We start from the raw sequence: 16,878 nt of genomic DNA on the forward strand, positions 1-16,878 counted from the left end.
TCTTCCCACGACCCCGCTTGGCTCCGCACAGCCCCCACCACCTAAACACACTGTGGCTCTGTCCTAGAACCCAGGAAGAAGGGCCAGGCAGGGGGCCTTGTGAGACCCCCCAGGCCACAACACAGAGGAACCCAGGAAGAAAGGCCAGGCAGGGGGCCTTATGAGACCCCCCAGGCCACAACACAGAGGAACCCAGGAAGAAGGGCCAGGCAGGGGGCCTTGTGAGACCCCCCCAGGCCATAGCACAGAGGAACCCAGGAAGAAGGGCCAGGCAGGGGGCCTTGTGAGACCCCCCCAGGCCACAGTACACACGAAAGGCCGGGAAGGAGATGGAGGACCAGCCTAGGAGTGAGGCAGGAGGCTGTGGTGGGATGTGGGATCTGCAGGGTAGAGGCCCAGCAGGCCTGAGGATGAGGGGGAATCGAGAGGCAGGCAGAGGCCTGGCCCAGCGGCAACTAGAAACCACTGGGCAAGTCACCAGGAGAGACTAAGGCGGGGAGGCGTGTGTGTGTGCGTGTATGCAAGTGTGGGTATGTATATGCACACCTGTGTGTGGCATGTGCACATGTGGCAGGGATGGGGGAAGTATGTTTGGAGAAACAGAAAACGAGGCACTGCAGCCCCTGGGGACACAGCCTGGGGAACGTGGCTGAGGCAACAGCCGATAATCCTTAGCCTGTCCACTCTGCAGACCATGGGCCCCCAAGCTCCCCTATAGGCCCAGCCAGAGCCAGGTTCTGGACTTCCCATGGGCCATCCTGGTGCCCGCTGGTTCTGGACGCCACAACAGAGTCAAACCCAGGCTCCACATGCTCCCATGGAGGCTGCAGGTGTGAGCACCTGAGCCCCCCAAGCCTCTGGTGTGGTGCCCCACTCAGTGGGGCACCCGAGTGACTCCCATTGCCCACCACCCCTGTGCAATGCCTGTGGGTGAAGGGAAGGCCTTGAGTTCTGCCCACCACCAGCCCCGCCTGGCACCCTCACATTGCCCGGCCTTGAGCTCTGCCCACCACCAGCCCTGCCTGGCACCCTCACATTGCCCCAAGGAGGCCCTGGAGCCCGCCCAGCCGCTGTCATCAGGAGGCACGTGGCCGTGGTCACGCTGGGCTGTGTGGACCGCACGCTGGAAAGCTTGGTGCCTCAGGGCCTGGGAGCAGCACACTGCCCTCCTCACAGCCAGCTGAACCCTAGATAATCCGGCCACTGCTGGGGTCACCAGCAGCTGGGACTGGGAATGGCAGATGGAAGAGGGACATCCACCAATCTGGGCCTAGATACGACGCACTTCACCGAGCTGCAGCCCCAGGCATTTCTAGGGACACAGGGAGCCGGGTCAGGGCATCCGGGGCACCCCATATCCCTAGGCAGAGCCTCAGCACGTGGGAGACAGTCGCCGTCCACATTCATGCTCTCCTCACGCAGCCCTATACCCCACCCAGGTCTACCCGCATCCACAAGCTACCAGGCCAGAGACCATCCCAAACACGGGGGAAGACAACAGGTGCTGAGCTGACCTGGGCAGCGAGAAGCACCCATGAGAGCTGCCCGCACCCCTGGCAAGGCTCTGAGCTGGCCTAGGCAGCGAGAAGCACCCGTTAGAGCCGCCCACACCCCCTGCAGCCTGGCCATGTCTGCCACGCCTGGCACACTGTCCTGGGCACACAGGCGGCTGGTACCGTGGACACCAGCCTCAGGTGAGGCACATCGTCATCCCCATTTACATCAGTCCACGCGGCAACCTTGCAAGGTCAAAGGCACTTCACAGGTGCAGCTTGGAAGAGGCGGGGACGTCCGGAAGCAGCAGGGCTGGGAGCCGTGTGTGAGTCCCGGGCCCACCCCACTCTCCCATGCCTCCCGACACGGCATCACTGCAGGGTGGAGCGATGACCACAGTGGCCAGCCCAGGGACCTGCTGAGGCCAGGCAGGCCACGGCAACCTCAGCCTTCACAGCCTCCGGCGCCAGGCGGGTAGGCCTCAGGTATCTCCAGAAGGTTTCACGAGGTTTCTGTGAGGACAGCACTAGTAACGTGTGCCTGAAGACAAGTTCATTCACATTCATTCACAGGTGGCTCACAGCCTGAGGCCAAGGCGTCCACCTCTGTACCAGCCCCATCAGCCCAGCACTTCCGTCAATGGCTGGAAAAAAAAAACGCATGCATCTGAAATCCTCACATGACCCAGGGCCTGGAAACAGAGACCAGTGAGATTTCTGAGATATCCTCAAAGCCAGAGTCGCTCGCGAAAGGTGACTCTTTGAGCCGCGGAGCCCTGCACTCAGACTCGTACACTGGTCTTGGGTACCTGGGCAGGGCCTGCTTGGAGCAGCTCCCATGAGAGTGCGGCCCCAGGACGGGGCCGGGAGGCCAACTGCACGGCCGCAGGAGCGGCTGTGGCTCGGCTCACAAGCCTGCCTGGCGCTGAGCAGGGCCCTGGGTTCAGGAAGGCAGATGTCAACAAGCTGAGTGCTCCCCAGGAGGCGACCAAGACAGCAACGGGCATCACAGGAGCCATCCAGCCATGAAGAGAGACGGCTTCCAGACAGTGAGAGCCACCTTTCACCGAAGACTGAACACCCAAGTGTCACTCAGGCTGCAGTGAGACATCCACAGGGTCCTGTGTGACCCGTGAGGTTCTGTGTCTTCGCCTGCACTGGGTGGTTACACACGCACTCACTCTGTCGTCCAACAGACTGAAAACTTACCATGTGTGCATTTTGGTGTATTGTGTTATATTTCCATTAAAACATATACTCTAGCACCCTGACGAATTAGGGAGGAAAAGGAGGACAGTTCTGCTACCATAAAGATAAATGGTTTCAGCCAGGCATGGGGCTCATGCCTGCGAGACCATCACTTAGGGAGGCCAAAGCAGGAGAACTGCTTGTGGTTAGGAGTTCGAGACCAGCCTGGACAACATACAGAGATCCTGTTTCTACAAAAAATTTAAAAATCAGCTGGGCGTGGTAGCACACAACTGTGGTCCCAGCTACTCAGGGAGCTGAGGCAGGAGGATCTCTTGAGACCAAAAGGTTGAGGCTGCAGTGAGCCGTGACTGTGCCACTGCACTTTAGCCTGGGCAACAGAGTGACACCCTGTGTCAAAAAAACAAACACAAAGATGTAAAACAAAATGAAACAAGGTTGTTTGTAACCCGCTGAATCTTCCTAAACGGACAGCCAAATGGGACATCGCACAAGCCTGAGTCAGAGGTGACTCCCGGCGGAGGGTTCTCAGCAGAGCAGCCACCGGACAGAAGCTCAGCAGGCAGAGGGGTCAGAGCGTGAAATGGAGCGCACGCTCCACAGGCATGGAGATGGGGAGTGGCAGGGAGGCAGGAGGGAGCTCAGGTCTGGCCTACAGACATTCCGCAGCACAAGGTTTGTGGGTGCAGGACACCTCAGCCACCTCTCACTCATAACCTGAAAAGACACAGGTGGGTGTTCCTAAGAACAGGAACGTGGAGAGAACACAGAGAAGGCCCTGTTGTCACTCAAGGAAACGCACTGCTGTTTGTAGCTCAAACAGGGTAAGTGGTCAGACATGAAGTTTCCGAGTAACAAAAAATGTTTTACATGAGCGAGGGTGTGGACAGGACAGGAGTGAGTCGGGAGAACGGAGGTAGCTGTGGCCTGGGGGGTCGGCCACACTGCGTGCCTGTCCTGGGCCTCCCTGGTGTGACAGGTTCTGTCGAGGGAGGGCAGCACCGAGGAGCATTTGGTCAACGTCCACTCCTCCCTCACCTTATCGTTTCAAGAAAACGGCTGAAGAAAGAAAAGCAAAGGAAACACTGAAACCCACACGGCCCAGCACAGGAGACACGGGACATCACTAAACCCACACGGCCCAGCACAGGAGACACGGGACATCACTAAACCCACACGGCCCAGCACAGGAGACACGGGACATCACTAAACCCACACGGCCCAGCACAGGAGACACGGGACATCACTAAACCCACACGGCCCAGCACAGGAGACACGGGACATCACTAAACCCACACGGCCCAGCACAGGAGACACGGGACATCACTAAACCCACACGGCCCAGCACAGGAGACACGGGACATCACTAAACCCACACGGCCCAGCACAGGAGACACGGGACATCACTAAACCCACACGGCCCAGCACAGGAGACACGGGACATCACTAAACCCACACGGCCCAGCACAGGAGACACGGGACATCACTGAACCCACACGGCCCAGCACAGGAGACACGGGACATCACTGAACCCACACGGCCCAGCACAGGAGACACGGGACATCACTAAACCCACAAAGCCCAGCACAGGAGACACGGGACATCACTGAACCCACACGGCCCAGCACAGGACACACGGGACTTCACTAAACCCACATGGCCCAGCACAGGAGACACGGGACATCACTAAACCCACATGGCCCAGCACAGGAGAGGCGAGGCAGGACATTAGGGTCCCAAGAGACCCAAGACAACGCGCTCTGTGTGCGCAGAGGAGGCCCCCAGATGGGGCACCAGGAAGCTTTGGGGGACAGGCTCTCATGGGCCCCAAATGCTCTAGAACTTCTCCTTCTGGACAAGCTGGAGGAAGTAGCACAGACGTACCCTCCTGCCTCAGTCACCAGAAACCAGACACACATTAGGAACCGTGGGATTCCGGTGAGGGAGAGCAGGCAGCTCAGAGCTCAGAGTTGCAGGAAGGGACGGGGTGAGTCCCCCAGGACCCAGGCCGGGGCAGCGCCATAGACAGAGCCCAGCAGTCCTGCTGGGTGAGGAGAGAGGAATGGGAGCTCCAGGAGGCAGAGGAGGGCAGCTGGGCCTGGCAGGCCAGCACCAGACAGAAGGAAGGGACCTAAACAGCGGCCACCAGAGAAGAGGCGCCGAGGTGGAAAACATGGGAAATGCTGGGCACGTCGGTCACTGGAGACACAAAGATTTAAGCCAGAGTGAAACGTGCTGCCCCGCTGGATCCAGATACCAAAGCGGACAGTGCCACAGCGGAGAGCTCTCCCAGCTCTGGTGCCATCGGCCTGGGCGAGAACATGTCACTGGACCCCGCATGTTGCCATGGTACGGCCACTTGGGAAGAGTTTGGCAATGTTTTAAAAAGTTAGGGCTCGGCCCGGGGGCTCACGCTTGGAATCCCAGCACTTTGGGAGGCCAAGGCGGGAGGACCACCTGAGGTCAGGAGTTTGAGACCAGCCTGGCCAACATGGTGGGCCTGGGGGCTCCACCCAGTCACCCAGGGAGTGAGAGGTGTGTGTGTCCCCCGAAGGTGGCTGGGCAGCCCCACAGTCTCTCCTAAAAATACAAAAATTAGCCGGGTGTGGTGGTGCACACCCATAGTCCCAGCTACTCAGGATGCTGAGGCAGGAGAATCAGTTGAACCCGGGAAGTAGAGGCTGCAGTGAGCCGAGATCACGTCACTACACTCTAGCCCAGGTGACAGAGCGAGACTCTGCCCCCACCCTGTCTCCCCTCCAAAAAAAGTTAAAGCCCACACTCCTACTCCTAGATGCAGAGCCCAAAGGAATGGAAACCCACATTCATAGGAAATCTGGCACGCAGATACTCACAGCAGCTCTGTCCCTAACTGGCAAGAACAGGAAACCACCCTCGTATGGACCAGCAGGTGAACAGACAGACCATTTTGGTAGAATCTCAAGACAGACAATTACTTTGTAATAAAAGTAAATGAGCTGCTGATACAACGTTGATGTGTCTCCAAAGCACTGTGCAGTCAGCAATGACAAATGCAGCAACTGTGGGACTCCATTTACATGAAGTTCCAAGAAAGCCCGAAACAGCAGGCCCCAGACCGGTGGCCTCCACGAGCTGGGGGTGGAAAGAAACTGACTGTCAACATGGATCAAATCACACAGATAAACTTGGGGGATTTTACTGAGTATAAATTATATTTCAATAAAGCTGCCTTTAAAACGTGGAACCCCCAGAGCTTGGGGAGGACCACACTCACAAGGGCGAGGAGCTGGCACGGCCCGAGTGTGCACTGGAGAGGAGCTCCCGCAGGGCCTCAGACAGCGCAACTTCAGGCTGGTCTTGGGAGGGTTCCTCCAGGAAACCGCGTCTGTGACGGAGGCAGTGGGTGGGCAGCAGAGCGCCTCCTGTGGAAAAACCCTGGGCCTTACACTGTGGCACTGACTGTGGGGCTGCCCAGCCACCTTCGGGGACACAGACACCTCTCACTCCCTGGGTGAGCGGGTGGAGCCCCCAGGGCCTGGCCACAGTGTCCTCACCTCGGAGACAAGAGCTCCCCAAGCTCAGGCTGGCTCTGCAAGGCAGTGGGAGGTGCAGCCTGTGCTGACGCGGGGACAGTGGGATGGAGAGAGGGCTTCCCAAGGCCCGGGGCTAGGGCTAGGCTGACGGCTGGGAAGACCAGATGCCAAGGCTCCTGAGGGCAGGCCAGGCGATTCCCCAGCCTCAGCCCCTCCTCCACAGCCCACCCCGGGCTGGGTGCAGACACACAGGAAGCTCAGGTGGGAACACGGCTCCACCCCGAACAGCGTCAGACGTGGTGCTCAGGTTCCCCAGAAGAGACTAAGCCCACTCAGAGCCAAGCTTCAGGGGCACATGCCAGGGAGCACTGAGGGGTGCGGAGGCTGTGGGGACCCGGGCACCAAGTGACCACAGAGCTGCCTCCACCCGAGCGGCTGAAGGGTCAAACACAGCTCTTCCTGGGTGGGACCACGTGTCCCGGGTGGCTACGTGTGCTCAGACACGAGCCGCAAGCCCTGGCGCCCTCGGCACCACCGAGGTGCCGCACAGAGGCCTTGGCCGGGCTATTTTTATCCTGAGGTGAGAAGTTGCTGCCTGTGATCCAACACTCCTGCCAGCCAAGACATGGCAGAAAACGGCTACGACAGGCGGCCACAGACCCCAGCGGCCACAGGACAGCTGGGCTGGGGAGGACCAGGGGGCACCAGGCACAGACCCCGCACACGGTGCGAAGGCTGGAGCCGGGGGAAGGCAGCCCCACCCATAGTCAACGGTCACGTGGAAAAGGATGGGACGGAAGCTCAGGCCTCCACCTTCCTGGCCAGGTCTCGTGGTGGCATGTGACACAATGTGAAGAAGCAGGAGGCAGCACACCACAGGGTCCCCACAGGGCTTCCCAGGCCACAGCCCCAGCACCTGCTCCCAGGTGAGGCTGTACACAGAAGCTCTCTCCTTGCATGGAGGCCTGAGGATGGCTGTGAGCCCAGCGCTGGCCACAGAGCACGACAGGCAGGCAGCTCACCGTCAGGGGCCAGGATATGGGGTGGACGCCCGCCCTGGGGGATGCTCTGAGGGTGGCAGCAGGTCCTCCCGTGGTGGAGAGGACAGAGCCTGCCCTGGGCTTATTCCTCACGCACAACAAGGTCGGCTCCTGCGCAGGGCAGCGGTGCTCAAAGTGTGTGCTGTCTGGGGTGGCACCGGCATGTCACAGGGAGCCCGGATCAGCGCAGTTCTGTACTGCACAGACGCCCCGTTCTGGGAATGGAGCCAGCACCTCGCGATTCCCACTAAGGACCTGCGGCCACACAGCAGAGGCTCCCACAGCCCAGACTCCAGGGCGATTTCCATAAACCCCTTGGTCCACTCTTCTTAAGTACACTGCGTGATTTTTAACTGTTTCAAGTTTTTTTTTTTGGCTCTATCTCTGCTTTGTACAGTACAGTCATTTCACGTTCTTTCGGTGCAGGAAACAGATCATCAATCATCAATACACTCACAGGTATCAGGCCTGGTGAACAGCCTGAGGCCCTGAAGACCAGGCTCTCCGCGGCCCTCCTGGAGCCAAACCACCCGCGGCAGCCAAGTGACAGCACTGCAGAGCTGCCCGAGCCTCTGGGAGGCCACGGGGAGGAAGGGAAGCGGAAACACCGTGACGGCCACTTTCACCTAAATTGTCAGGATCCACTTCAGAGTCACTGCAACCTGAAACGGGGATTCTCCACACACCTCCACACGGCCAGCAGTGCAGTAATCCGTTTTAATTAAATAAATTGGAAACACAAATCAGGCCGATGTGTTGAATCAAGGTGGCGTGCACTGCGTATTTATAGCTCCGTCCACAGAGGACTCCTGACACACGCTACCAGCTCCTGCAGCCACTTTATTAAATGGAATAAATAACACCGTGCAAGATGGCAAAACTTCACCAGACGGGTCTGGGGTTCTCCCAACTCAACACTGTTTCCTGCAAGGTCTCTGCTGGAATGAAAACATGGTCCAGATGAGAACGGACTGGTGCCCGGCTGAGCAGACGGGGACGGACTGGCATGCCCGGCTGAGCAGACGGGGTCGGACTGGCGTGCCCGGCTGAGCAGACGGGGACGGACTGGTGTCCGGCTGAGCAGACGGGGACGGACTGGTGTGTCCGGCTGAGCAGATGGGGACGGACTGGTGTCCAGCTGAGCAGATGGGGACGGACTGGCGTCCGGCTTAGCTAACAGGTGGGTGGAAGGGAACCACGCTTGGAGTGATGCCGCGTCCTCCCGCCAGCGACTACCCCATGCCCACCTGGCCGTCAGGTAGCAGATCCTCACCTGCCCCGAGAGGCGCCTTCCCCAGGGGCACGCCCAGTGCTGGGCAAGCTTCCAGGGAAGGCTTGTGGGGCCCGAAGTCAGAGGACATAGGAACGTGTCAGGGGACAGAGAGGTGAACAGAGGCCAAGGGAGAGGGAAAGATGGAGACAGGAACTATCAGACAGACGTGCAGAGGACACAAAGAAAACCAAGAAGGGAAAACGAGACGGGAAACAAAAAGAAAAACCAGGTGGAGGCAGCAGGGAGAGCGGGAGGCGGGGGGCTGCGGGGCAGTACCTGAGCCACGCGGGGTCAGGAGCTCTCCCCAGCTGGGGGGATGGCGGCGCCCCCACTCCCTGACTGTGGGGAGAACAGGAGATGGGCCCCTCACAGAAACCAACAGCCAGAGACAGGCGGCATGTACAGAGTCTCCAGAGTAGCCCCTTGGCCCTCCACAGGCACATCCCTGGCTTGGGCTGGCATCCCTGCCCCAGGGGCTCCCTGTGCACGGAGGGCACAGCCACCATTGCCACACTTCACGTGCAGCAGCGCCCCAACCTTCCCTGGAGCATGGCACTCCTGCTGGGCCCCCACCTTCACCTTGCAAACGTGCTTAGTTCCCAGAGTTGGGGCCACGTTCTCCCAAACTTGCACCACCTCCATGGGGAGGGCCAAGAGCTGGGGCGCCCCCAGCAGATGCTCCCCCAAGGCAGGAACCCAGCCCAGGAGCTGCCGGCACCCCCAGCCTCCCGCCCGACTGTCACTTCACAGAAAGGCAGGGCAGAGGCTCCACAGGTGACCTGGTCCCGCTGCGGCAGAAGGGCGAGGACGCCTCTCCCAGGCTCCTGGGAGGAGAGAGCTGACGCGGAGGTGCCCTCTCTGACGAGGCAAGGCATCAGGTCACGCTGTCATGCAGGATGTGGTGGTGGCTGCTCCACAGACCTGAGAGAGCAGTGGCACCTGCACAGGCTCAGGGAGCAGCCACAGGCCCTGAAGACCTCTCTGGGATCTGTGCCAGCAGCTGAGACCATGGTTATCTGCATCAACACAGACACGGGCCAGTGCGGTGGGGTCCTGGGGGGAGTCTGCGGGTGCTGGCGTGCTTCTGGAGGCACTCAGGGGGATGGGCAGAGGGGGCTGTGAGGGCTCAGGAGAGGACCAGCCATGTGAACTCCTGCAGTGAGGACTAGTCAGTGCTGGTAGAGTCCAACCCTGCTCCGGTCTGCTGGGCCCAACTCCTCCACGTGCCTGATTCTCCTGAAACCCCAGGAGAGACTGAGAGGAAGGGGAGTAACCTGCCCCACCATGGGAAGGGAGGGGCAGGGTCCCCAATGTACATCCCACTAGCAGGGTGAGGGCTGAGGCTCCAAGCTGCCCGGCAAGGGGGTAAGCACGGTGCCCAAACAGTGCCAGTATCTGGTCAATGAGTCCTGAGGTCCCTGACAGCCCTGATCGCCTCATCACACAAAACACCAGACATCAGAACCAGGACACTGGATGTGCCCACCCGAGGCCTGTGATGAGCCAATCACAGTGCAGAGGGCAAACACAGGCTGGAGAAATCACTCAACGTGAAAAACGCCGGGGACGGCAGAAGGGGTCAGAGACCCTCCCCACAAATCTCTCTTCATTAATACTTCACAGGGAGCCAAGGGTGTTGGAATCAAATTGCTATTAACGCGCTTAGGGTTATGACAGCTCCCAGGTGCAGCCGGAGCTAGCCTTGCCCGTGAGGACCGAAGGTCTGTGTGCGGCCCTCAGCAGCGGGCCCTGCACGCACAGGGTGGCTGGACACAGAAAGGAAAGCCAGGAGCGGGAAGAAGGAGGATGGACAGAGGGGGCCGGGCATGAGAAGAACACACCAGGGGGCAGTATCAGTGCCTAAGGGTGGTCCCAGACCCACGGTTCACTCTCGCCACGTGTGGTGGTGAAGGCTCACCCCATAGGTGGGGACACAGCATAGCCCCAGGGCCCTTTGGTGTGGCCTACATGTGAGCAAGGGGTAGGGAGTGCATGTAGGCCCCAGGCCTGGACCTGTCATTCTCGCCACACGCCATCCCCAGTGCCTGAGCCTCTGTGCCCGCGCCCCCTCTAAACCACTGAACCATCTGCCAAGCAACTTTCTAGATGCAGTTTGACGACCTCCTCCTCCCATCTTCCCTGATCAGCCGCTGGGACGGCCATGCAGCGCGGCTCCCTGAGACCCTCCATTACAATCATTTCTCCAGAAACTCAGCTCCTCCTAACATCCTATGTGAATTATGTTTGTTCATTAAATGTCTCCCCTGCGCAGCAACTCAGCTCCAGGGGCCAGAGGCTGTCAAACATTCCCTGACACAGGGCCCGGCCTGCTGTATGTGCTCGGCAGCCTGGCCGGAAGGTGGCTGTGGTCACACCTGTGAGCCTGGCTCTCCACTGGTGGACCCAGGTCATCTTACAGCTGGTCACTGGATGAATGAGGAACAGACACAGCAGCCTATGACGGGCGATAGGCCACACCGATGCCCTCATCTGCATCTCCATCTCACCGCAGTCTCCACCACCAAGGCCCAACCCAGACACAATGAGCCCTGAGACCAACAAGCTCACAGAGCTCGGCTGTGCCCGTAGACACTGCAGGCCCAGGCCCTCCAAGACATAGCCTGGCGGTGTCACACACCAGCTCAGTGACCTGGGCATGTCCTTTGACTGCCCCAGGCCTGGGTTTTCTCATGAGCAAAATTCAGGTCACAACAGCACCCACTCCGCAGGATATGGTGACAGTGAGACTGAGTAGTCAGGTAAAGGGCCACGCAGAGCTGAACAGCAAGGCACCCGGCGGCGTGTGCCAATGAGGCCAGAAGACCCTGGCACGTATCCCACCACACCCAGGTGGGGCTGTGCTGTGCCCAAGGAGAAATGGTGCAAACCTCGAGAGGAGAACACGGGCCCTTCAAACTCTAGGCTGGGAATGGTGTGCTGGGAGCCCCTGGCTTGGGGAGTGTGGACAGGGAATGTGGACGTGGTCTCCGCCCAGGCCCTACGATCCCCAGCTCCTTCCTCCCATTGCACAGGTGAGAGTTGTTCAGAGCTAGACAAGGGAACAGAGTGTCACAGTGGCCCACGGGGCAGGGAAAAGGCAGAAGCCAAGGCTGAGGCCACCTCTCTTGGGAGGACCCTGGAGCCAGGAGAGGGATGCAGGCTGCAGGAAGGAGGAACCCCTCTACCAGTTCCGCAGCGAGCTGGGCAGCCCTGGGCCTCATGCCCTGCCTGTCAGGCCCCAGCAGAGCCTCCCCAGCAGCGGGGACCAGAGCCCTGGCAACAACTCTGAGCACCTGGAGACCAGGTCTCCTCGGCAGATGCCCCTCACGGGGGAAGGACCTTGAGTGCCCCGTTGACAGGCACCATGAGGGGTCCCAACCCGTCAAAGGGGCACTGTCTGTGTGTCATCTGCCTGCAGGCTGGGGCCACCTGGGACACCCTGACAGCTGAGGACGCTGCAGGTGCCATCATGAGAATTAACATGGATCCACGTGCAGAGGAAGCAGCCCGTGGACACCCTCCCTGATGGATGCCTGCCGGCCGGCGACTAACAAAACAAGACCAGACCTCCAACTCCCCCCGGCTCTGCCAAGGCCCACCAGGGAGAAGGCCCACCAAGGGGAAGGCCCACCCAGCAACGTGAGCCCCACGGCCGCGGCCCCGCACCTCCATCTCGGCGCTGTGGCTGTGCACCTTCTGCACCATATCCTCTGCCTCCCGCATGCGCCGTGTCAGCTGGGGTGAGTACTCGGCCGAGGTCAGCTCGCTGTCGTAGGACCCCAGGATGGCCCGCATGCCGTCCCGCTCCTGTGGACATAGAGGGCAGCTGGTTAGGACCCGGGGCGGGGGATGAGGTAACGATGGAGACGGCTCAGGGAAGGCCTCACGAGAGCTGCGTCATGTGGGAGGCTCCCTTGTGAGGACCCAGGCCAGCACCCAGAGCCCACTCACCAAGGTGAAGAGGGCCCCGGAGCTTGGCGCCCCCAGACCCAGTAAATGCCAGCAGCTCCAGCTTCGCCCCGGCTCCCGTTCTGACCATGTCACGCCTTTACTGCGGCGGGCATGGGCTCCACCTCGTACCAGCAGTACGGCTACGGGGCGGGCTGGGAGCAGCGGCCTCTGCCCCTGTGGACGCAGCACACGCAGGGCGAGGGTGCACAGTGGGCAGAAGCCCAGGTTCCCCACCCCAGCCTGTTCTATTGGGTCTGCATGACTCCTCTAAGTCCCAGTGACACTGGGCCCAGGGAAACGACAATGCGCAGGCCCAGAGCTGGGTGAGTCCTCCTCTTCCTGGGACCTCTGCCCCAACCTGCCGAGGGAGGAGACACAGTGTGCACCAGAAAGCTGCCCGTTCCAATAGGACGGGCAACCCATCGCTCATCCAACCACCCAGGGCTCTCGGGAAGGCCAAGTCCTTACTTTTCAGATCTGGGCTTGCGAGCTCCTTATCTTCCCACAGAGCTCACGGGATGTCTGAGGCTGCACGCAGGCCCCCACACAGCACCCAGGTCCAGCAGAGCTCAGCTTCCTGGGATGACACTGACCACAGTGTCAGGGCTGATTCTTAGAGCCGGGCAGAAACCCCTGCTCAGTTGTGTCCTGCCTGACACGCTGACAGCAAGTCAGCCAATCAGGGGCCCCAGGAGCCGTGTGCTGCCTCCGGACCTGGTGGGAGCCCATGGCTTGGGAACTGAGCTGCTAGGACAGCCCCACAAAGGACATGCCACTGCGGGGAAGCGTGGTCTTCCCTCTGGCCTCCCGCTGCCTGCACTCCCTGCCCCAGGTGCGGGCCTCAGCCACGGTCCCCAGACCCTTATGGCCTCAGACGCCGAGTCTGGATGGAGCCGATTCCAGGCGCAGGCTGGGGACCTCTTCCCGCCTGCCCGCCCTGCAGGAGCCCACATGATCAGGGAGCCAGTCCTTCAGACGCCCAGGTGTGCTGGAGGGCAGCCTCCAGATGTTCACAGGCATCCGGATGCCCTGGGTGTAGATTCAGGGCGGGCCTGGGAATCTGCCTTCTAACAGGCGCCCCAGGGACATCTAACTGATGCTCTCAGTAGTCTCTGCTGGGGCTCTGCCCCATTCTTGAGAGACGGGATGAGGATGCTGGGGTAGCAGAGCCCAGGAAGAAGCAGACAGGTAGCTACGAGATGCAGGTTCAAGCCCCAGCTCTGTCCTGAGGCCAGCTATTCAAGCTCCCTCCCCAAGTCTCAGTTCCTTCGTTGATAAGATGGGAAACAGGGCAGCCATGAAGACTGATGCTATCAGGAATGAACTGTCCAGCCAGCTGCCCTGGAAACAACCGGTGCTCAGAAAGCAAGAGCAAGAACCTCACAAACCCAGGAAATGGTCTCCACTGGCCCATGCCCCTTCCCAACACACATGCTGGGCAAATGGCCAATGCTTCAGCCCAGCCCTGCACCACCATACTGTGTCGCGGCCAGTGTGCTTCTCACCAGGTGAGGGCAGGGGAGCTGTGGGGACTGCCCCCACCAGTACTGGCTGAAAAGGCAAATTCATGGCCCTGATAGAGACTGGCTCAATCAGGCAGCCTGGGGAGCAAGACCCCCACCCAGAAACGGAGTCCACAAAACTACCAGGGTCCTTTCCATGCCGCCTCCTGAGTCTGCACATATATAAGCTAAGCCCCTGCCCAGGCCCTCCTGCTCTCAGGAGAGACCGACCCAGTGCTCCCCAGCACTGATGACTGCCTGAGCCTCTGCCAGGCCTCTGTCCATCCCCCAGAGGTGAGGAGGGCGAGGCTGCGGGGGCTGAGGAAACCCCGGCCTGCTCTCTCAGAAGCCCCTGGAGCTCAGGCCACCACATCTGGGGCTCTCCTGCCATCTCCTGAGCCGGGGACACAGTTGCCACCCTGGTGTGGACTTTATAATTAGTTGATGACAAAAAATTCAAAATTCAGTAAGTGAGAAATTAAAGTTACAAATCCAACTGGAACGGGTCACATATCTGTGGAAAATTTGTTTGCACAGGGAGGTTTATCGCGTGTCATAATCTTATTGAAATCCTATATCTTCCCATTGACTTTTATCGTTTCAAGCCAGTTACCGGAGTTGTCAGTACCAACATGCGGACGCCGCGCAAGGCCAGGGCGGGGGACTTCCCTTGGTAAACAACCTGTAATCGTCTCCTTTATTGATCAGTAAATCTCTGAGAGCTTCCCTTCGTGACGGCTCTCTCCAGCATAACTCCAGGCTAGCACTGGCTGGCACAGAAGAAAAGTATTAGAAAGTTTGTTGTTTGTACCCTTCCAAGAAATTGTTTTGTCACCGGGAGTGAACGAGCAGGCACGGTGGGGGTGACTTGCTATGGCTTTTTAACAGCTGACTCCACTTGTGGGCAAGTCCACTTCATTTCCACCTCAACAAATGCGGTGATTAACTGCTGAACAAACAGGAGGCTGGCGGTGCTGACAGGGCCTCCCAGACTCATTCAAGAAGCACCCAGCAGAGTTACACTGTCCACAGGCTGCTCCTCCTTGGATACAGAGATGTCCTGGTTCTAAGAAATAGAATGTGCTCATCATGTAACGAACGGCCACGTGAATGTGAGCAGTCGGCATCACCCGGCAGAAGTCAGCTGAGGACGGGGCCTCGGCACCCTGGATACACCGGCCGACGGGGGCCGGGAGGAGTGTCAGTAGAGGGCGGCTCCGCCCCAGCCTGCAATTATCGGGCAGAGGGGCTGCTCACCCAGGGAGGCTGCAGGAAGGATCTGGGCGCCCTGTGAGGCAGCGGTGGGGAAGGGCACTCCAATCAGAGGGAACCACATGAGTAGGCGCCCAGAGGACCCTTGCAAAAGAGCGACAGAGATAATGACGCTCATCCCCTCATCAGCGGGTGCTCCAGCGCGCTAATTACCACGGAGCTTTTGAGTACAGGCCCCAAGCACACCGACGACTCCCACGGGAGAACAGATCCCCACAGACGCTGAGAACATCACAGCAGGGGGCAGGGCACCTGGGCAGCAGGGGCTAAGACAGTGGGCAGAACAGGGCCCAGTGCCCTTGGAGGAAGAAACCCAGGGCACAGCCTTAGGCCTGGGCTTGGGAAGGGCAGGGGAGAGCAGAGCAGCAAGGCCAGGAAGCCGAGACAGAGACCAGGGCTGCCCGTGGCAAGAGCACCCGCAGGAGTGGGAGACTGCAGGAGGCCGGCCCTGTCGGAGGTGCTGCGGGTAGGGGGGGATGTGGATGGAGGCACCACAGGGGGCAGAGACCAGCCCCGTGGCCCCCAAGCAGCGGTCACTTGAGGTGTGCATCCCCAGGCCAGCTCCCAAGTCAAACCCAGCACACACACCCAACACAGCCCACATCCTACCAGGACACTAACTAGGTGTGTGACCTTGGGAAAAATAATGAGCCTCTCTGAGTCTCAGGACACTCAACCATAAAGCAGAGGGCAGAGAGCACCTCAGGCTCACTGTGAAGTTCAAATGCAGCACGGCACAGAAAACCAGGCACACAGAACCTGCACACACGGGCGATGAATGCACGGCAGCCACAGTCGTCACTGATGTCCTCACTGCCGTCTACCTGGTTCTTCCACTATGACTGCACCTGCTCGTGAAAGATGACCAGGAGAGCAGGCAGGCGGGGCAGGCATCTCCTGCACAAAGGGGACAGCCTCTGGCCATGGCCACGCCTGGTGAGGCAGGCGCCCAGCACTGCCTAAGCCCACACCATGGGCACAGAGGGCTTCCCTCCTGGGAGTCAGCGGCAGCCTGAAGGGGCTGTGAGAGGCAGACAGGCGGCTTCACACGCACAGACCCCTCTTCAGAACCCCTGAACCAACCCCCACTTTCCAGAGAAGCCCAGAGGTGAGATGAGTACCTCGTGGCCCCTCCAATGAAGCAGCAGCCCCTCAGCCATCTTCTTCCTCCCTCACCCAGCCTCTGCCGCCCACTCCCACCCGGCCTCCACGGCCAGTGCTGTGGGGCCAGCCTCCCTCCCTCCACCCCCTCTAGCCCAAGGCCGAGGCCGTTCTGCAAGGGCTCCAAGAGTGCTCTGCACATGCGACATTCTCTGCAGGGCCTCTTCCCAAGCCCATCCCACCTCAGCTCAGCCACCTCCACCCAACTCTTAGTCACTCCACAACTTCTCCTTTTTTTAGAAAAGGAAATGTATGATCATAAATAGCTGAAAAGTCCTGTTCTAATTACCTCTCCTGACGCATGGAGTCACCACAAGAAACTGAATAGATTCAGGCGGGAATGCGGGGCTGCAGACGCGGCTCTGCCCACCGACACCAGCACCCTCTCCTCGCTGCCGCCCGCCTCCCCAGAGTCTTCTGCCCACTCTTTCCCCAGACCCCCAGTCACCAGCCTGGACAGGT

The 16,878-nt window shown here is 59.9% G+C and overlaps 1 protein-coding gene across 41 annotated transcripts in view; it reads right to left on the reverse strand.

The window, feature by feature from the left end:
* The window catches only part of MAD1L1 (mitotic arrest deficient 1 like 1), a 423,997-nt gene that overhangs the window by 188,013 nt on the left and 219,106 nt on the right, over window positions 1-16,878 (reverse strand). For 34 of the 41 annotated variants that reach the window (XM_077995973.1, XM_077995957.1, XM_077995955.1 and 31 more), the window contains one exon: window positions 12,197-12,337. The exons of the other annotated variants lie outside the window; for them this stretch is intronic. In XM_077995973.1, coding sequence (XP_077852099.1) covers window positions 12,197-12,337 — 141 coding nt within the window. The remainder of the gene's footprint in view (window positions 1-12,196; window positions 12,338-16,878) is intronic. 41 annotated transcript variants of the gene reach the window in all.

Source organism: Macaca mulatta, chromosome 3, assembly GCF_049350105.2.
Source record: "Macaca mulatta isolate MMU2019108-1 chromosome 3, T2T-MMU8v2.0, whole genome shotgun sequence".
Taxonomy (NCBI): Eukaryota; Metazoa; Chordata; class Mammalia; order Primates; family Cercopithecidae; genus Macaca; species Macaca mulatta.